This window comes from Condylostylus longicornis, unplaced genomic scaffold, assembly GCF_029603195.1.
Source record: "Condylostylus longicornis isolate FDR11 unplaced genomic scaffold, ASM2960319v2 ptg000137l, whole genome shotgun sequence".
Taxonomy (NCBI): domain Eukaryota; kingdom Metazoa; phylum Arthropoda; class Insecta; order Diptera; family Dolichopodidae; genus Condylostylus; species Condylostylus longicornis.
In genome coordinates, this window is record NW_026578105.1 from 2281647 (window position 1) to 2305254 (window position 23608).

Below are 23608 nucleotides of genomic sequence, written 5' to 3' on the forward strand. Positions count from 1 at the left end.
TTATATATGCATACGTAAAACCATCACATTTTTTTGGTTTATTTTATCTTCATAGTTTATTTTGGTCACTGAATTTTGGTGACAGTGTGATTTCTACTGTAATAGAAATGGTTACACAGTTCGTATCTATCAATGAAAAAGCTATTTTAAATTAGTGTCAATTTCAATTCATTTCTGTAATATTTATTCGGCAAAATTCCATCTTCATCGTATAAAAACTGAAATTTTAGGGAAATTTCTCTAATTCCGGCCATACAAATTTTCATAAAAATTTAAAAATTATTCGAAATATTACAATTTAACATATAAAATGCCAAAGCATCCTCAAAGTAATCTCAGAGTCATATTTTTTTTTATTTTTTTTTTGGCATCTGCAAATTGCCGTGCATAAAATTCTTGTCACGTAAATTTGAATTCCAGACAACAGCCGTCCTTTAGAAATCAACAATATACTCTTTATGCGCTTATAATTCATTGTATGTCCAATATTTGTTTCCAAGTTGAATTTAACAAATCTTATACTATCATGCAAAACTCAGCTTTCCAATAATCTTCGTAATTATCGAAAACAAAAAATATCATCTAAAGAAATTTAATTAACAGCAGTGAATTTTATTAATGAAAAAATATAAAAAAATGTTCGTTTTAGTATAAGCACAACAACGGTTTACCATAATTCCCACTTACTTTTACTACGTATTATGATTTTATCATAAAAAATTTTTTTAATCATAAAATCAAAAAAGAAAAAAAAAATTTCATTAGATTTCTTTTGTTTGCTTTTAAATTCAGCCCTTCATATTCGATTTATCCTTGAGAATATTAAAACAACAAAAAAAAAATAAATAAACCATTAACCTCTTTTATTTGTTAAATGCATTTAGTAAAAGTAAAACACCTGTAAAATTCTATTATATAATTCATTGTAAAAATAACCATAATTATTATATACAATAATGTAAAATTTTACTTTGGTTAAAAGTTAATTAGAGCAGAGACGAGCTAATAAACTTCATATAAAAATTAATTTTATATTTAATTTTATATATATCCTTCTTATAAACCTTCATAACTATGTACATATATATATATTTTAAAATATATAGTTATATTTTTGTTATACATATATATTTAAAGCGAAATTTTGCTATGAAAAGTATAATATTACAAAATATTTTTTGAGACAAGGTAGTTCAAAAATATATAAAACATGAATTGTTTTAAGCAGATTTTTCTATTAAATAAATTATTGAGTACTGTAATTATAGCAAGTCTGTTAGCTTATTAGCTTTCAAAATAAAAAATATTTTATGCTAGTCCTAGTTAACTTTCAAATATTAAATTGCGTTTCCAGTATAATAAAATAAAAGTTAACCGTTTCCTTTTATTTCGATTTGCCATATTATTCCAAATAAGATTTGTTTAAGACACGAATTCAATTCAAACAAAAAAAATATATATACTTTTATTCTCTTTTCAGCGATACATCGGCTTACGACACTAATATATTATTAAAATATTGACTTACGACACAAATATGTGATGTAATTAAAACCAAAATATACGGTACCACAAGAAATAAGGAAAACAGATTGGAATAGAATTAATGTGACAGCAATTCTAAAATAATTTTACCTGTTATCATTGCGATTATTTGGTTGTGATAAGCAGTTCATAAATTATGCCATAATATTATACCGTACTTATCTGAGCTTTTTATGATCTCTAATACGACTTATACTTGTGTAATTGTGTATGTACAAATTCAAGTAAGATATCAGATAACTCCAGATATAAGAGGGGTTTGAATTTTTTAATATTTATTTTTTACTCTTAATTATTTAATTTCTTACCAAATAGTATAAAACAATTATGAAAACTTTAATTTTTATTACTTATATTACATATATGTATATAAAATATTTACATATATACATGTGTATGTTGATATATACAGATATATGCTTAATTTTTTTTTCTTTCTGTTTAACTTAAATTTTGCTACCACTATCAGTTTTTAATTAAATTAAAAACTTCTATGAATACCTTGAACCACTTAATTAAAAATATATTAATAATTAAATTATATATATATAAAAAATACATGCATAAAATACAAATTTGTTTGTATGTAATCAAAAACTGTGTAAGTAAAATAGGGATAGTAAACTTTTTCGTATTTGTTTAATGAAAATTACTTCTTACACTCATTTTTTTTTTGTTGTTACTGTTGTTATTGCTTTTACACTTTAAATACAAACTTCAATTGAAAAAGTTTTATTTTCGTTCGCGTTTCGATTTTTATTTATATATACATATATATATATATATATAATATTGTTTGAATTTACGTTACATGAAAAGTTTACAAAAATTTACGTACAAATTAAAATAAAATTTTCCATAATTTTCCATTTCGCCCAATCATATCTACCATTGCTGTGTAATTAAACATTTTTCATTTGAAAAAATAAAAAAAATAGCATATTTAAAGGCGCCTATTCAAATGAATCTCATTATATGTAAATTAAATAAAAATAAAAAAAAAAGTTAATTAATATTAAATAAACGTAAATGTTGAAGGTTTTCTAAATTTCACATGAAATATACGAAATAGGAAAATTTTCCTGTCAAAAAATATTTTTTCCTAAAAATTTCCCCAAAAAAAATTTGTTTTTAATTCGATTTAATTGGAAATGTAAGTAATTTTATACATGGTAGATTTTCTTTGTAATCAAATTTTTAACTGAAATTACATAATAATTGGACTTTTTAAATGCTCTTTCATACCATAATTATAATATTACGTTAGAATACTTGGAAATTAATTTTAATTTCTAAGAATACTCAGAACTTAATAAAATAATTATTTTCTTTGAATACAAAATTGATTTTCACAATAATTGTAATGTAAAATTAAATTTCTATAATTGATTCGTCTTGTCATACAGTAAGTAATTAAAAAAATTAAAAACTTCAAATTAACTAGTGTTAAAAACAAATATCATCCGGAAATTATCATAATTATTATAGTTAATGACACAAATAAAATGTTAATCATATGCAAAAAACTGAATTATTAAAAATTAGAGCTAGCATTGAATTTATTCCTTTTAAACTTTTAACTACCGAAGTTTAAAGCTGTATGGCATTTCATTTGCAAACTACTACCAAATAATTCGAAAAACAATTTTTTTATATAGTAATCCTAATACAAAATTCCTCCAAACTCATTTAAAAATTTTCAAAAATTTTGTCAAAAATTAATTTTGTATCTTAACGTAATATTGTAATCATAAATTATAGTTAGTAATTAATACTTCAAATATAAAATATGTATGTGACGCCAAAAGTCATTAAATCCACTAAATTTTTAATTAATTGTCAGAATACAAATTTTCAGTAAATTTTCAGAATACCTTTATAATATAAAATTTAATAAAAAAAATCTCTTATATAAAATAACGTGCAGGATAATTTAATAAATTATTGCATACATTAAATTCTTCGAATATTTTTGAATAATGAGGAAAAAAAAACATGAATAATTTATGGAAATATTATACAAAAAAAAATTGAAATTCTCTAAATTCTTTCACCAAAAAAAAAAAAAAAAAGAACGAAAATCCTTTATTATTTATGGAAGCGTTTAATTTTAATTAGAAATTTACTTTTACACTTCTAATCATTTTTATAGTATAAATCCTTTTATTATCGACGCAAATATAATATAATATATTTTGTATATGTACACTAAGTCCTCGAGATACGACATCTTTTAATACGACATTTCGAGTTACGACATGATATAAATTTGGACCATTTTTATTCGGCTTGCGACATTGTTCCTGATACGACATTAAAAATTTAAAAAAAAAAAAATTTTTTTTGACAGATTTTGCTGATTTTTTTAATAAAAATCTATACCAAATTTATTTATAAGGCAAGTCTAAAGCACATACTTCAATAATGGACTTTTTCTTGTTAAAAATTCTAGTCACTAGTGTTAAAAATATGGATTGAAGTGATATACATATCAACAGATAAATTATAATATAAAATAGTTTGCTTAATTCACTTTTTGGTTCTATACATTTTTTTTTGCTTTTCAAACTACAATTCGATTTACGACATTCGAGTTTTGAAACAAAAAATGTCGTATCTCGAGAACTTAGTGTATATGATTTTATTACTACAAAAAATATTTTATATTTTTAATTAGCATTATCCTTTAACCTATGCTTAAATAATATTTTCAAGTTAACAAATTATTTATAATTTATGTATGTAGGTGGTATATACTAGTATTAAAATTTAATTTCCCTGAAATAAATCATTCTAATTTAATTTAATAAAAATAATTATTTTTTTTTTGTAAATTAATTAATTTAATATTAATTTTAGAAAGTATTTTAAAATATTAGAAAGTAATAAAGTTCCAATATCACATAGTATAATTAAATACCATTTTATGTAAATTTTTACTCCAATTAAATTTTAGGTGTTAATTTATTCGAGGAGACCAATTTTTAACAGCTATTTCAAACATATCAGCTGTAGTAGGAATATCATCAATAAAATATTCAATATTGTCTTCAATAATTGAAATTGGTACCACAAGGTCGCTATAAAAAAGTGATTTTAAGCACCTTTTAGCCAATATTTTGCTTCATACTTTAAGAATTAATTTTATAGGATTCTCTTTTCTTTAAAAGTTTTCAATTGGATTTAGAAAATAATTTTATTCTGATTTCTCTTGAATTTCAATATTTTTTTTTTAAATTTTTTATTTCCCCATTTTATAAAGCATAAGTGTTATCTTGCTTTGATTTTTTTTTCTTTTGAAACTAACCTATTTACAAAAATTTAAATAAGATTTTATTAAAAAAAAAATCAAATACAAAAAGTAAATGTAAAATAAAGACAAAATCGTCATTCAGTCCTTGTTATACGCATATTGAATTTTCTTACCGCATAACTTTTACAAAAATAAAAAATATATCTATAGCATCTCGTATACACTAATATAAAATTAATTTTAATGTGCTTGACATAAATCATCAAATAAAATAACGAAAGAATAAAGCAAAAAAGAAAAAAAAAGATGAAAAATAAACATTAAAAAAAAATTAAATAGGGGCAACAAAAAAAAAAAAAAACGAACCTATCTTCCAAGGAAGCTTACAAAAACAAAACATGAAAAAATTATGATACCCAAAGGGTATACAAGTGAATATTTCTAAGAATATGATGTGTGAAGGCAATGAAAAACAAATTTTGTTCTCTAAGTTTTTTATTTTTTTTTTTTTTGTTTTTGTTTAGCATATTCTTGAGAAAAATTCAAAAAAAAAAATATTTTAATAAAAATTTTTAACTGTATTTGTCCGTTATTCATTCGTGCTAGAAACGATTGCTAATTATTAACAATCTTTAGAATCTTCAGATGTAAGAACTTATTATATTTGAAGAAACTAGACAACAAAACTATTATGGGCAAAATAGCCCATAAATAATTTTTTTCTCACTCCATTTGATGCATTTGTTTCAATATTCATATTGCATTGCAACTTCTAATATAATTTATTTTACAGTACAATATTTCTTATCACATTAATGTGATCTTTTAACTATTATAATAATTTCAATTGTATTTAACAGGAAATGTGCTTTAAATGAATCCGTAATATAAACCTTGTATTAAATAGGTCTTAACATCTTTTACTCTTCTTCGATATTATTTTTTCATTTTAAAATATACAAAAATAATTTTTATTTATCTTTTATGTATATACGTTAAGAACCAACAAAATAAAAGAAAAAAATTAAGTTCAAGGTCAAGGTCAAAATTGATATTTAACATTGAAATTTTGAAACAATTATACTTATGTATTTTATTCCGTATGTTTCGTATTTTATTCGTACAAAATAATATGCTAAGAAAGGAAAATATCGAAAAAGAACTCATTTAAATATTTTTATTTATACTAAAATTAATTTTGAAGTGATTGTCCTTTTTATTTCTTTTTCAATTCTTATATATTTTATCGTTATTTGATTGTTCGTTTCTTATTTTTCTTTATCGTAATCATTATACCATAAAATATATACAATTTGTAGGAAAAAAAAAATGAAAAGATCAAGGATTCTTTTATAAATTATAATATTTTTATAAGAATAAAATTTTCTTTCTTCATTGTTAAAATTTCGCCATTTATTTAATTTAAGTACATTATCTTATTAGATAAAGAGGACACATTTATTTTGTTTGCATAAAAACTTGAAACAAAAATAACAAATTCAAAATTAATAATAAATTATAAAAATTTTACGTTTTCTTTTTCTTTTTCTTTCATAAATTTCTATTATCTCATTTCTATCCTCACTTGTATATGGTTTTGAAAAAATAAAAACGATGTAATAAATTTTTTAAATTTTGAATAGAATTTTTAAACTTTTGTTATAAATTATAGGAGCGTTCACACTTAAATAATAATAAATAATAAAAATACTTAATTTATTTTTAAAATACATGAGAATTTTACAAAATACCTACACACACATTGTTATTAAAATACATTAAGATTTGCACTCATTTCAAAATATATACATACAAATTAACGGTGGATAAAAATAACCGTTATATTAAACATGCATCTATCGAACATTATGAGAATTCTCAAGATTAACATTATGCTCTCACAAAAAAAGTGCTGAAAACATGTCAGCATTTTTTTCGTGAGAATTTTTAGTTTAGAAAAATCACATAAGGGTTAATTTTCTATAGGTAAATTAGCTAGAACTTATAGATTTAGAATTTAGTCTTAGAATTTTTTTTATAATTCATAACTCGGAATTTTAATGTAATTAAATCAAGTTACTTAAACATTAAAAATTATTAAAGCTAATTTGTGTTATAAAAAATTAAATTACATTATAAAATAAAACCTGTGTTGCAAATGCTTATTCCAAATTTAAAAAATAAAAATTATGTTTTTTTTTTAATAAAATCCGAATTGAAAATTCGTAACTTGCATACTTATAATATGTAGAGAAATAGACAAATATTTGAAATTTTTTTCAATACTATATTGTCCATTTGAAATGGAATTCATAAAAACAGATAAAACCAATAAAAAATTCTAGTTTGACATTGAATTTTTAAATTATATAAAAATAAATGAAATCATAAAAATGTCAATTTAACTTGTAGAATGACTATAAAAGTCACAAAATATACTGCGCAATATAACAAAATTATTACACAATATATGTATATAGTTTTTATTTATAAATCAAATTTATGTGGTGGGGGTGCTATAGTAAGTAATGACATACCAGTTCTTTCTTGTAAAAAAATATTATAATTGTTCTTTCAAAATAAAAACACAATTTTTCCTAAATAACAAAGCTATATAGTATAAAATTGAAAATGAATGTAATTGGATAATAGAAACCAATAAATTAAGTCAATTATATATGACAGACGACAATGTAATTTGACAAATTGACAGTTTTTTTTTTTTGTTTACGAAAAATATTTTGTAATTATAAAAAATATTATGATATTATTAAAGTTATAATATCTTAGAATATTTTTGAATATAATGACAATTATCAGATTAAATCGTTGTTATGTCAAATTTTTTTTCTAATTTTAATAAAATATTAAAATAAAACACGAAAAGGAAAAAAAATTTACGTTAGTATAAAACTAAAAATACTTCAATAGCATTCGCTAAAACCTTAATTAAAGACAAAAAAAAGAATTAATTAAATATTAAATTACAAAAAAAATGACATTTATAATTTCTTAATGCAGCCAGATTTCTAAAAAAAAAAAATAGAAATTTTTTTTTTAAATAAGCTCATTTCTTTGAAAATAGTCACAAAATAGTTTCTGGCAAAATTTATATAAAAATTTTTTTTTGCACAAAGAGCTCTTGTATAAATAAGTATGGAAACAGGGGTGTTTCAAAAATATTTTATCTGTTATATGCCCTGTTATATAACTTGCAGCATTTTAAAAGCTATGACGTAATTTATCAAAAATATGATTTTTGATAAATTACGTCATATTTAATTATACAAAAAATATTTAATTATACAATAGATAAAATATTCATTAGCAAAAGAATTGTAGCCAATATTAAAAATTGAGGTTTTCATTTTAAACATTTATATTTTAAAAATTTTATAATTCGTCATTCAAACATAAAGCGATATAATAGATAAGAGAAAATCGAACAATTGTTACAATTTTTATAAGATTTGTTATAATAGAGCGATCAGGTTTGATTTTTAAGATTAATATGAGATAATTTTGGCAATTTTCATTGGGACTTATTCTGAGAAACGGATCACTTTGACCAAAATTATATATTTGGTGAAAAAGTAATTTATATTGCAGAAAAAATATTCTTACCATAAAGTAGTTGCGTGCAATATCCTTTTCGAAGAAAAAATAACACTTTCGCTTAATGATATACTTTTCAAAATAAACCCTCATTTATTAATGTAGATAATTCAAAATTTTCGAACAAAATTAATCTTTCTACAATAAATTTATTAATCTTTGTGAAATTTCCTTAATTTTTCTCACAAAATCTAAGATTTGACTTACAATTTCTAATACAACATAATTAATAAATCTCATAATCTAATCAACACTTATGCATGCATAGATCTACAAGCATACTATTGAAATGTTGTAAAATAGATTGCTATGCTACATAACGTGCGATACCGAATAAACATTAATTATGCTTAATTATATACATATATTATATTTGCTTTTGTTTTTCTCCTTATAACCTAGTTACAACACATTTCATTTTCTTATCCTTTATATCATAAATTTTATTGCTTTTTCTTTTTTCTTTCTTCGTCTCTTTTCATTATTTAAAGTTAATTTTCAAATTATATCTAATTAATTTTTAATTATGAAAAGTACTTAATTCAATTTCAATTAAATACCTTTTATATTGCGCCACATTCATTTTTGCATATATGATTTGAAAAAATATGTATATATTTTGTATGAAAGAATATGTGCGTTTTTTTTTACATATATGATGTTAGAAATTAATTAAAAAATAATATTTTCTAACATTTTTCCTAAAAAAATCTTACATTTTTAAAAGAAATTTTCAACAATAAATTTGTTTTTATTTTCAGATTTTTTTATACCCGGACGAAAATATGTTCGAAGATTATACTAAATTTTCCTTACCGTTTATAACGCTTAGAAATAATTGTCTGAGATATATACTCAAGTTGTGTTTTTGATCAGCATCGAATACCGAGTCAATTTAGCTTTGCCTGTCCGTCTGTTCCTCAGTCCGTCCGTCCCAACGATAACTTAAAAACTAATTGAGCTAAGTTCACCAAATTTTCACAAATTTTATAAAGTAGAACAAATTTATTGTTAGGGCTGATACGTGCGATAAAAATCGTTGAAGTTTCTTGGCTCTCTATGTTAACTGCCATACACCTTCAATAGTAGTTTTGCCATATCTTAGAAAATATTGAAAATGTAGTACCGAAATTTTGCATAAATTAATATGGTAATACGACAACTTAAAGTCATAGTCTGTCCCATAGTCAGCTATGGCATATTTAATTGCACATAGAATAACAAATTCGTACGGGTATCACAGAGTTGACATGGTCAACTTTATTTTTTCTCGTTTTGTCTTATTCTTTCCTTTTCTTTTTTTCAATTAACTTGTTTTCCTTTTAAAAAATTTCTAATTATTTCTTTAATTAGACTATGTTCCATTAAAAAAAAAAGATAAATTAAAAATTTAAAAAAAGATAAAAGTATTTTATGTTTTTAAACCCATGAGAAGAATTTTTGTATTTATTACTCTTTTGTTTTTAAAGAAATTTCCTTAATTAAATTTATTTTAAATATAATTTTGTAAGAACATTATAAAAAACAATAGATTTTAAAGATTTTTACATAAAATTTTACTATACAATATTATTGTAAAAAATTGTTTTTGAGATAGAATAAGTCAAAAAAAAAAATTTGGTAAAAATTATGGTAAAAATGTGGTAAAAAATATGGTAAAAATTTTTGATTAGTTTCCTTAGTTCAAATTTGGGCCAATCATATCAAAATTCCTAAGCAAAAAAGTTATAGTTTCCAGGAAAACCCAGTACAGTGCAATTGTTTTGTAAGTTTCGTTAGAAATCAAATTTTATGCTTGTTTAACCTGAATATTATTCGAAAGGAGTATGGGATTAGACAGAACAAATTTGCCCATTTTACCCTATTATATTCGATCCCCTTAAATGTCTACATACAATATACTCAACTGTAACATTCATTAATATAATATTATAAAAATTATATATTTAAATATTGAAACTTTAAAAGATACAAAAGAATTAAGTATTCAAGAATGTCTAATACCCTAAAAAATAACAAGAGTAAATCTTATTAAACTCTTTTAAATTTTCTTTTTTTTCAAATTTCATGAAGTACAAATAAAACTTGTATAATACTGTATGCATTGCATTTAATACTTATTGTATTAAAATATTTCAATTGTATATATTTACATATAACATTTTAAACAACTAGTTTTAAAGTGTAAGCATATAATACATATATATATATATATATATATATATATATATAAAATATGTGTACTCGTATTTCTAGAATAATTAAAAATAATTGTAAAATTTTATAGAAAACAAAGCATATAAAATAATAAAATTTTTCAATTTCTCCTATTCAACATTTTTTTGAAGCATGATATATATAACATAGTCCTTATATATCTTACTACTTATAGAAATACAATATAGTGCAGCTATATACACAATGCATAGTTGTATTTGTGAACTTTTGAATACAAATAGTATTATAAAAGGGTTGTATTTTTTACTATTCTTTTTTTTTAAGTTTTTAATTTTAACTCTTCGTGTATGAATAATTACAGAGTTGTCAATCAAATTTGGTTAGCCATATCATGCAATAAATGCCTCCAAATTCTTAATATAAAAAATATTAGTTAAGAATGTGGTTAACCTCGGAAATTAATTTCATGTTTTGAACTTAACACTTGATTGTCAATATTATTTGTGATGCGATAATTCTAGATTATTTTTCTTTAAGGAATATTATTTTTAGTAATACCGACAATATCAACTAAAACTTAATTTTCACCAATATTTGCAGCTAATTATATTAAATAGAGACAAATGGGTTTATCTTTAAATTAAAAAATCACCCTTTGCACAAAATATTATACATAATATGTATATATCCATGCACATTTACACTTATATACATGTATCAGTATAAGCAACACTTATATTGCATAAAACAATATAATTTATAAATAATGAAATAACAATATAAATAATATATGTATGTATATAAAAGTTTAGTCTTAAAGGAATAATAAAGTATAAATTATGAAAGAGAAAAACAAATTTAAGAACAAAAAGAAAACAAAATCAAAAAAAGGAAAAAAAATTTCCTCTTGTATAAGAAAAATTCCCCTAAGCAATCCTTATTCAAAGTTATCCTCAAAAATTGTATATATATACCTATATATATATATATCTATGCTATATATTCGTTTATATTATGTTTGTATTTAAAAATAAGAAAAGTTTTACCAAATAATATAATAGCATAATTTTTGAAAATTAATGAAATTAAAAAAAAAAAAAATTTAAAAATAGAACATAAAAAATATTTTTATTGTTATTTTTAAAATAATTTCCATTTTCTTTTATTCTCGTTTTTTTTTTTTTCTTCATTTCTTTCTTGTTTTTGGTTATAACTCTTATTATTATCCTTTTAATAAAATACATACACATACATATTTGAATACAGGGTTATTCAGTAGTGAATACAATATTCCAGTAGTGAGTAAAACATTATTTCAGAAGTTTGTTTCAAAGTTCGACGATTTTTAAGATACAGGGATTTTAAAAATAATGTGAATAAAATTTTTGCTTACTCACGAATTTTTGCTTATAACTTCCCTCACTTATGCGATTAGAGCTTCCTACAAAAAGTTTTTGTAAGAGTAAGACTTATATCAACACACTATATATTTGAATTATTTGAATTTCCATTTTATGTAGATTTTCAGAATAACATGCATTTTAATTTCAGGAAAAACCAATTTTTCCCATTTCGCTTTTTTGCTTTTTTCAATTCCGAAAAGTTTGTATTCATCTTTTCGAAACTTCAAAAAACTTGTTTACACAATTTTTTTAACACAATTTTTCCACGTTATTTGAAATATAATTTAAGTTATCAAACGTTAAAAAATTTCTTATAATGTAGGAAATATAGCAAAAATTCGGAATTCCATTTGAAATTCGGAATTTTTGAAGACATTAATGAAAAGTGTAATTCAAATATTTTTGTCGCTATTTTTGCATTTTAATAATTTTAATTGTTTTAATTCTCTTCTACTCTTAAATTTTGTTTTCCTTTTTTCCAATTATGCTTTTTACAAAATAAACTTTTTAAGGATTGCTGAATAACCTTGTATATTTTATTTTTTTGTTTTTTTTTTTAGAAAAATTTAAAATCTCATGTTTACAGTTTATAAACACTTATATTCATTAATAATGCTATATAATATAAAAGGATAAAAATTATAATTTTAATATTATTTTTATGATGGCGAACTAAGATGAAGAAATATAATAACTTAATAATATATAATATACATATATTATATTCTTAAATAACACAACTATTTATTTTTTTAAATAAATAAACCTATATGAGTAAATAGAAAAAAAAAATCGTGATAATTTTAATAATAAGTGTGTGTAAAAATATGATTCTACGAATATAATAATATTATACGAATAAAAAAATAAAATAAATATAATAATCTTGTTTAATTAGAATTAAATAAATAATTTATTTATATTTACATATAAGAATCATTAAATATTTTTTCTATATTAATATAATAAATATTTATAAAATATATTTTAATATACAAATAAAAAGATTGCTAATTTCATATGGTATGAAAAATATAGAAAATTTTCCTTATAATTTTTTTCATGAAAATTTTTAATTAGATTATTTATTATTTAAATTTTTTAAATTTTTTCAAAAAATTTTTGAAAATTATAATATTTATGCACACATTTTCTTAAGATTTATATAAGTATCATAACTTTCTGATAGTTTTCCTTCTTTCTATACGTTTGCTTCTATAGAACATCTGCTTATCTTTAATACTCGTATGGTTACCCTCTTCTTTAATATTCATTTTATTACTCTTAAGATGATCGAAAATTTTTAATATTTCATAATAATTCCTTTAATTACAAATTTTTATACTAAATTATTCTAAATTTATCTTTCATATAAAATAAATTTATGATTATGTTATTAAAGAAAAATTTTCTGAAAATTCAATCAATAAAAATATAATTAACATGAATATATATAAATTTAACTTCAAAATGAAAATATATAAAGGATTTTATTGAAAATAATTATCCTTTTGATGTTTATGTTTAAAAAAAAATTTGTTATTTTTTATACCCAAATCTACCTATGTATGTAAAAAAAAAATTAAACATAAATTACAAACACCTAAAGGTATATTGTATTAGTAAAATTAAATATAAAATGCACCATATTTCTTTTTATAGTTTTAACCTGAAAAAAGAAAAAGATCACCAATTTTTCTTTTCTTTTTCTACTTTTTTTTTTTAGTTTATATATGCGATAAGAGTAAAAGTACTAGACCGATAAATTAAGACATACTTTTATTGTAAAGAACATTTTAGATATATTATGTACTTACATATACATGCATATATATATAAATAATATTATGTAAGTATATTATTATCCTTAAAAGAAAATTTATCCCTAAAAGCAATTTTCTTTTATACAAACATTCAACAAAGAAAAAAATTTTTTTTCTTTCAATTTTTATTTTTTTTTTTTTTTTTTGTTGGTGCTTTGTGTTTTTCTATTTTTTTGATAATTTTACCATATTCCCTCTCAAAAAAAAAAAACAAATTTTATTCTTTCTTTAAAGCAGTAAAATAGTTTCAAAAATTCTACTGCATTATATAAAGAGAAATTATTTTCCATTTGAACCACAAATGTTTGTTTAATTTTTTGGGTATTTCGTTTATTCTTCATTCTTCTTTTTTTGTTCCATGGGGTTTCATTTATTTTTAAAGAATGAAAGATAAAAATCAAAAATAAGATTATAACAGTATTTCTCAAAAAATATATAATGTTATACTATTCCATTACCGTATTTAGATGGTCAAATTATTTTAAAACAGCATTCGATTCATTTCCCTTTGACCATCTTAGCTCTAAAATTTTCTGAATCCAACAAAATTACATTGCAACTTAAAAGTTCATATACGAACATTTTAAATATTTTATAATTTCGCAATTATGTATTAAATGAACTTATATCTTTCTATTTTACTATTATATATTTTAGGGGGAATATTTTACTATTTTTATTTAGTGATTAACATTCTTAAGAAATGCCTATTATTCTTCAAACTTATATTTATCGATACCGTCAAGTCTAAATTCGGCATCTAGTGAAGAAATACAATTGCTGCAATTTCAATCGTAAAAATTATCATTGTATTTATAAGAAATTCAATAGTGCTATGTTAGTAAAAACAAAAACAGTTTTCATATTTGAAGGGCTGAGAAGCAAAGTAGCCTAACCCTCATTCCCAAAATTTTTGCTTTTTATTGTTAGAAATGTAAATATATAAAATTAGATCCCAAAGTTAATTTTATCAACAAAAAAGTCAAATATTTCCAATATTCCTTTATTTTTTTTTGGCGTTAAAGCCCAAAATTTTTAAGAGTGAAATTTAGACCACTTTGCTTTTTGAATCCATCATTTATTCTTAAATTTTCTTCTTAATTTTCCATACACCGAAGTTTAAGAATAATTGGTTAAATTTATGAGAAAAAGTTTAGTTTTTGTGGCGCGACTTACACCAAAAATTATTTTGTATAATAGAAAAGTGACCTAATTCTTTTCACGTTTTATAATTTTGTTGCTATTTCGGCTTTTCTTTTTCTTTTACTAAAGCTTAAGATATTTTAACATACATTAGGGTTTCAAAAAAAAAAAAATTTTTTTTTGTTTTATTGCAAAAAAAAATTTTGAATTCTTTTATTACAAAAAAAAAAAAAAATTTTTTAATGTAATATTGAATTTTGCCTTTTATTATATTGTTTTTTTTTTGTTTTTCTTGTGAAATATACCTTTATCATATAAGAAAGGATACAAATTATATAAATATTTTATTCAAAAACCTACAAAAAAAAACATGTCGGATGGTGTGAACAATATTCATAGAAAATTTCCCCATACACAGATGAAAATCACAACTAAATTTGATTATACAAAAGTTCAAAATTTAAAGGTGAACATGTCATCGGTTTTTGAATTGGGCATCTTAAAAGTAAACTTTTAACACTTTTAAAAAAATTTTGATGTTGAAACAAAACGATTTTAAAAGAATTTTTATAAAAAAATTTAGGATATCTGAATGACTTTTTAATTTAATAAAATTCTTGAATTTATTTCAAGTCTAATGCATTTTAAATTCTAAATTTAAGGTGCTAAAAATAGTTCAGGAGAAAATTTAATTTATTAAATTTATTAAATTTAGTAAATTTAGTAAATTATCTTTGTCCTTTTTGATACACCCTTATATTCTATAAAACTTACAAAAACCAGACCAGTAATTTTTTTAAGGCTAATAAAAAAAAATTGTCTAATCATATATAAAGCAATTAAATTTGACAACAACATCATTAATTATCTATCGGATTAATTTTTCAAAATATATTTACTTAGAAATTAATGATGATTAAACAATGTGTTTGTGTGTGATATAAAACACTTATATCATAGTTTTTGAAATTCTTAAAGAGACTTCATATATGAAATTAGCATATCATGATATACAATACAAAATACCAAATGCTAAACATATTAACAAAAAAACTTTTTAGAAACAAAAAAAAACATTTAGAAAAAAGCAATTTATCAGAAAAGTAAAGCCATGGTTGCGAATATCTTTTGCATATAAATTTCTCTAATACCAGATAATATCATGAAAATAAACTCAAAAATTCAATTAAAAAGCTGAAAATAAAAAAGAAAATATTTTATATTACTCAAATTAAAAAAAACTTTTAGATGAAGAATTAATTAAACGGCTTATGTATTAAGAATTAAAATTAAAAAACAAAAAAATTTTTATTAAAATTAGAAAAAAAAACTTTTAAATCCAAATCGATTTTTTTCAATTCAAACTTATTTTTTACTAAAAATTGATTTTTTAAGTGCTTGATTTTTAAATTTAAGGAGAAACAAAAAAAAAAAGACATGTCCAAAGTGAATAAAATATAATTGCAACAAATGAAAAATTTTACAATCAGTGAAAATTAAACTCTTAGCAGTTTTTTTACATATTTAATACGAAACATTACCAATCAATCGTTCAGTATTAAATTATACAACATTGTCGCCAAAGTATTGTTATTTGAAAGAGTTTATGCACTACACCAACCATTTATAGTTTGAAGACGTGAATTTGCATGGCTCCGACAACCAATCTACAGATAAAACTTCATTCGTTGCATCTACTGATTAACAAAATCTATTTCTTAATAATACATGGTTAACTTTAATAGCTTGAAAGCATTATTCGACTGTCAAATCAAGTCGAACCGATTTAATACTAATAAACAATTAAGAATTACCGTACAAGGTTCAAAAATTAAAACACGAAAAACCAAACAAGATTTCTATTTTATGTAATAAAATCGATTTTTATCGAATAACTTAATACTTTCAATATTCTTTTCATAATAAAACTCAATTAATTTTATTAAATAAAAATATATACATACATAAATCCTTAAAGCAAAAAAAAAAATAAATTAAATATCTGCATGTAATAAAAAAAAAAAAATAAATTCTTTTTCATCCTTTGTGTAATGTTATTTCGATATTTTCAATAATAAATATGGTCAGGATCATATTTTTTATTAAATTCTGATTAAGTTTTCTTTTTTTTTTTTCAGAATAAAATCTTAAACATCTGTTTCATCTATTAGAATTCTCACATTTATCGTTACTTAATCATACCTTTATATATACAGATCAAAAAATATTTTTATGTAAATAGCACAATATATATTTTAAGGTGACGATTCATAAATTCTTAGTTAAATATGCATAATGTTGACATAATTTATAGTATAATGCAACAAAATTAAGAGCAAAATATAGGGATCAAAAAAGAATTCCCAATAACAAACGAGAAATCAGCATTAAAAATTTTTTAAGCAATTTTATTTCTGGTAAATTCAATCTTAAACCTAAATTTTAAACTAGTTCTTAATGTTAAATGGATCACAATTATTTATAACAAATTTCTATTTTTTTCGTATTGGAAAAAAATACCAATTACATTGTTAATAAATAAAAATTAATAAACCCTCTAAATATCGCTCCCCGACTCATATTTGTTCTATATTAAACAAAATTATTTGTCCAACAAATCAAAATAACAAATTCAATTGAACTTCTTTGGATTTCGGCAAATTTATATATTCTGAACGTATTGTCTTCTCTTGTATATTATTTATTGAATTCTAGTTAATAATATTATTGACTATACACCTATATATATGTAGCAAATTTTAATATAACAATAAAAAACAAAATAAAACAGATTCTTATTTTATTTTGAACCACAAAAAAAGAAAAATTAATTAATAATAGAAATAGATTAATGAGAACACGAATATAAAATCATTAATAAAATGTAAAATACGAGTAAGTAAAAAATTTTGATATTCTCACTTTTTTTATGTTAAACGCCATTCAATCTATTTCTTCTTAAAGAATAAGAAACCTCACATATACACAAGTAAATTAATAACATATTTTCGATTTAATTCTTTTCATTCTTTTCATTTATTTATTTTTTTCTTTTTCTTTCTTCTTTAGTTTTATCTATGTCATTTTAGACATTGATTACAAATTTCGACAAATTTATGTTACACCACGTAATAAGATTTTTTTTTTTACATTTTGATCATATTGTTATACGGATAATGACTAACATGAGAAGAAAAAAAAAAAGGATTTTGTAAGAAAATGATTAAAAATGTATTGTGAAATGTAATAACGCATTTTTTTACATGATTTAGTAAGAATTACAAAAACCCTTAAACTTGACCATGAAAATTTTCTCTTTTTCTAATTTCCAATGTAAGAATTACAAAAAAAAAAATTATCTATTATTATACATGACCATTGTAATAACTAAATACATAACACAGTTTTGTAAAAATCGTAACCACAAGTTGAACAAAATACATAAGTAATGATTATTATCTTAATAATTTTTATTCGTGTATATAATCTAAGATTTTAGTTTCCAAATTAAATGTATATGTACATACTGCTAATATAATAATATACAAAAATGCTAATATAATAATATATGGAACATATTATTTTTATTAAACTAAACAAAGTATATAATAAATTCCGATGAATTTAGTTATTTAATGGGACAAAAAAATACAATTTGCAAATAAAAAAGAAAAATAATACAAAAGAAAACATGGAAGAATATTAAAAGTAGTGTTCATAATATCGAATTTAAAATAATTCGAAAAACAAAAACTAGAAAATTTTGATTAAGATTTTTTAACAATAAATTGAATTTTTGTTTTTATTATTTTAAAATAGAGATTTTTCAAATATCTAGATTGCAGATTATGTTATTCTAGAATTTTAGCACTTCATTTCTCGTTGTAGATTCACGCGTATAAGACCCTTAAAACCTCAAAGTATGTACCTTGGTAAATAATGGAATTTGTTTTATTATTAAAACTGCAATAAAAAAAATATAGTAGCTACAAATTTTGCAAAAATATTTTCATTAACTAAATTAATATTTAGTATTCAAGCATAATTATAACAATCAGAAAAATCATTTTCAAATCAATATTAAATATAAATTTTATTTTATTACTTGAAAATATTCCAAATATTTTAAATATTTTTAATTTATACATATAATGTATGTGATTAAACCCACAAATACACATAAATATTTGAAATTATAACTTGTATTACTTAATATTCGACAGAAAATCTAATTTCCAAAATTTAACCGAACATTTATGCTGTAACTAATTTTTTTGTCCAACATCTCTCCTAGAAAGAACATTACTTTTTATTATGAAAATATTATATATATATACACATATTTATTTAAAAGTACATTGGGTTTTATATAAAAAAAAATTGTATACGAATATATTAATAAAAAACATATTTAAGGGTTTTCATATAAAAATTATTTCAAATATGTATGGAATTTTCTTTTCTATTCCTTTATTTTGTATTTTTTTTTTGGTCAATTTGTAATAATATTGATTGGTGATAATGGGCATACGACAAAAAAATAAAATTATTTTTTTCAAATTTTTCAAATTGATTTGAAAAGAAATCATTAAAATAGAATTTGTATATTATTATATTGTTATATTTATAATAATTGAATATTTGAATAAATTATTCCGGTCAATAGAAAACGTTTAATATTCAAAATAATGGTATACGCGAGAATAAACTATTATAATAAAAAATTATGAAAATCTTTTACAAATTCAAAATATATTTTAATTTAATTTTATTAAATTGAAATTTTAATAAGGGAATCAAAAATTCGGAAAATTTATTACTATAAAATCAATCTTATTGAATATATTTACAAAAATTTATAATTTTTTACATAATAATTTGCTATTTTAATAAACCACAATTAAAATTAAGTACTATTGAAATGGTTAAAATGTTTTTGAGATAAATTAATCGGAAAATGCAAATAAATTATGTACATTATTCAAAAATGAATAGCATTTGACTATAATATATTTTATTGTAATTTAATAATTTTTGCCAATAAAAATATTTCTGATATCAATATAATTGTGAAAGATCTAAATAATGTTAGTTGGAAAATTAGCAGGCGGGCTGATAATATATAAATGCTTCTAAATATTATAATATTAAAAATAATATATATTCTTTGCGTTAAACTAAATTATGCAAATTATGTGTTTACAATTCATTAATTTATATTCAATGCAAATTTGTGCTCAGATTCAATGTAAATTTATTTAAAAAATTCAAAATCAATTAATTAGGCTCTTGATAACATATATTCTTTTCATAATTTTATATGTAGCGCTGAATTTAATACATTTATACATTTAATATATTTTATAGATTTAATTACAATAAGAATAACAAATTTAACAATAATTTTTGTTTAAAGTATGCTTTTTATCGTTCATATAAAAATAAGAATTGAATTTATGGTAATAACAACATTCCAAATATGTTAACATAATTTTATTTGGCCTAAATATAATTGTAAATATAAGTTGTAAGAAACAGGCAGCTAATTGGTGTTTTTATTTATAATATTATCAATCTATAATTAAAAGAACTTGAAATTATTTTGCTTTGAATTAAATTAAAAATGCAAAAGATAAAAAGTGAGCTCTATACTTAAATATATAAAAAATTTAAAAATATATTTTTCATTTTTAAACCAGCTAGTCCAATAAAAATCAAATTTTTCAATAAAACTTACTTTTTTCGCATAAAATTTCATTTATATAAATTAATATATTATTAAATAATTGGAAACACATTTAACTTTAAAAAAATTAACTTGTCTAACACTACTCAATTAAAAAAAATATGAGATCTTAAAATTTTCTATTTTTATATTTTATCTACATTACTATTTTTTATCTGCAAACAAATTTTGAACCACTGGAATATTCCAGAACATTTAGTACATCTTCAATTCATATGAAAAAAAAAACCATTGCTTTGCTAAAAAAAAAATACAATATCATAAAATTAAAATAATTTCAATTAAAAATATTTACAATAACGATTACTTGAACACCTTGAGAAAAATTATAGCACATGATTAATTAAATAGATTTTACTTAAAAAATTCTAATGACGCACCGCACCTAAAATACAGATTTTGCATTCTTTGGGAAAATTAAGAAAAATTTATGTTGTCTAGTAAAATAACTATTTCTATTAAAATTAATTTCTAAATTTATAAAATAATTTATTTTATAAGTAGAAACCTACCCATCTTTAAAGATCACAAGATTTTAAATAATTATATTGTCATTATATTAACTTGCAAAACAATATGTAGTTAATATTTGAATATTACCTACATACTTAGGTATCTAACACCATTCAAAAAAATTACATTTTATTGTCCTCCTTTAACATAAGTACTTATTATGTACCTACTTATATCAACATCTAATTTTACTTTTAATAATAAATTTTTATTCATTTATTTTTCATTAACTAAAAAAAATATATGTACCAACCTAATTAATGTAATAATTAAGAAAATATAAAATGAACTATATACAAAAAGGCCGCGCCCTTTCAAAATATTATTATGTTGATATTATAACAAAAAATAAATAAGACATTTACATTTACTAGTTTAGAAAGATTAAAATTTTTAATCCTTACGACAATCCTTTAAAGCGAAGAACATCCAACAACAACAACAATAATAATAATAAAAGTAAATAAATAGAACATAAGGTAAAGGAACTATTATTATTTTCTTTCATCCTTTCTTTATTATATCTTTTATTAGTATCTATAAATGATGGTACATAGTAAATAAAAAAAAAAATATATTCATATTATACATATTATGTACATAATAATGGAATAAGTTACCTTTATATCTACTAGGTATATTTTATTTCTACTAGGTATATTTTTATAATAAAATAATAGCATAATATAAAATATGTAAATATGATTATATTTTCCTATATATTTTGGTACAAATACCCTCATAGTTTTTTGTTCAAGTACCCAAAAAGTAAAATAAATGCAAAATAATATATAAAGATAAATTTAAATGATTTCTTATGAAAAATGGGTGGTGGCACATTCATTTTAAAATAATTAAATATTAAATTTTAAAATAACCACTAAAAAATGCTTAACTTTAATTTTTTATATATAATATTATAGTTTAAATTTCTATTAATTTTCTCTTATTAAAATAAGTTTATTGCCATCAAGTTTATTAAAATGTAACGTATGTACATATTCTTGTTGAAAATTAAAATTGAGAAAAATACAATTGTAATGCATCCTACATAATACATATGAAAAGTGTGTCACTAGGTCTTTCATCCTGCCATATACAGAAATCATATTTTAAATAATATAGATATAGATATATGTAGGTACCTTAAAAAAAAAAACAGCTTTAAATATATTTTGTTTTTATTAAATTTTATCTACTTCTTAGTTTTTTTTCTCTTCTACATTTTTTGTTTTCTTACCTTAAATGGTTTTTTGGTTTCTTCCATTGTAAATGAGTTTTTGTCTTCTTAGATTGGTCCTTTTTTTAACAAAAATTGAATTTGTAACACCTTTTTTCACTTAAACTTAATTAATTTTTCTTGAAATTATTGAATTTTTTATTTAACTAAACAGTCTTTAATGAAAATTTTTATAAAATATTAAAAAAAAAAGCAATTGTAGCACAAATTTCTTTTTTAGGGTTAAAAATCCCTTCAGTTCTTCTTTGTTTTTGTAATTCACAGCTATTCTTATAACACTGTTCTGTTGTTTAGTTTGTTTCTCTTTATTTTGACAGTTCTTTATTATGAAAATTTTTTTTTTTTTGTGTATTGTTGCTATTTTTTTTTTTTTTGTATGCCACAAATACCAGTATACCAAAAACAGAACTATACAGAATTTAGCCGGATTTTTGTTTTTTACTTATTTTTATTTTCGCTCACTCTTTAAGATAACAAAACTGGTATTATAATATTGTATATTTAAATATTCCGATTTTATTTGACAACTACCGAACACAAAAGTTGAAAATCGAATGAATAAGAAAAAATAATTCATCTTAAATATATATTAAAAGCTTTTAAAATATAACATTAAAAAGCTTTTCCATGAATACAGAATTGCTTAAACATACTCGTACAATCAAATAAAATAATGTAAATCAACATACATGTGGAAACATACATACATAATAATTTTATGCTTTCTGTAATTTTGTATGTTTTGTATAATATGGAGGCGCACTTGTACATGAAATATTTTGAAGTTGTTGTTTATAAGAGTTTCTTTTTATATATATAAATATATATTTTTTTAAAGTGCTTTTATGTTTTATTAAATAGATATATAGAAATGTATAAATATATAATATATTACATAAATAACATAAACATGAGTGTAGTAGACAAAGGTACATTGAGTTTTGAAAATGACTTATAATATTAGAAATTTTTAGAAATTATCATGTAATACAATTTATAAAAATTTTGGTTAATTTAGAAAAATATTGTAAATAAAATATACAGTACTTTTGTTTGTATGATGCAAAATTGAACCCTTCATTCAATAATGCTACATTGTTAAACAGAGCTTGGTCTACTAAATGATATTCTAGTCTATTAAATGTCAAA

At 20.8% G+C, this 23608-nt stretch overlaps 1 protein-coding gene across 2 annotated transcripts in view; it reads right to left on the bottom strand.

Moving 5' to 3' along the window:
• LOC129615550 (cap-specific mRNA (nucleoside-2'-O-)-methyltransferase 1-like) overlaps positions 1–22999 on the bottom strand; it is a 140205-nt gene extending 117206 nt beyond the window's left edge. For both annotated transcript variants that reach the window (XM_055530789.1, XM_055530790.1), the window contains exon 1: positions 22460–22999. In XM_055530789.1, the coding sequence (XP_055386764.1) occupies positions 22460–22486 (27 nt within the window). In that variant the 5' untranslated portion in view covers positions 22487–22999. The remainder of the gene's footprint in view (positions 1–22459) is intronic.
• Positions 23000–23608: the final 609 nt, after the last annotated feature.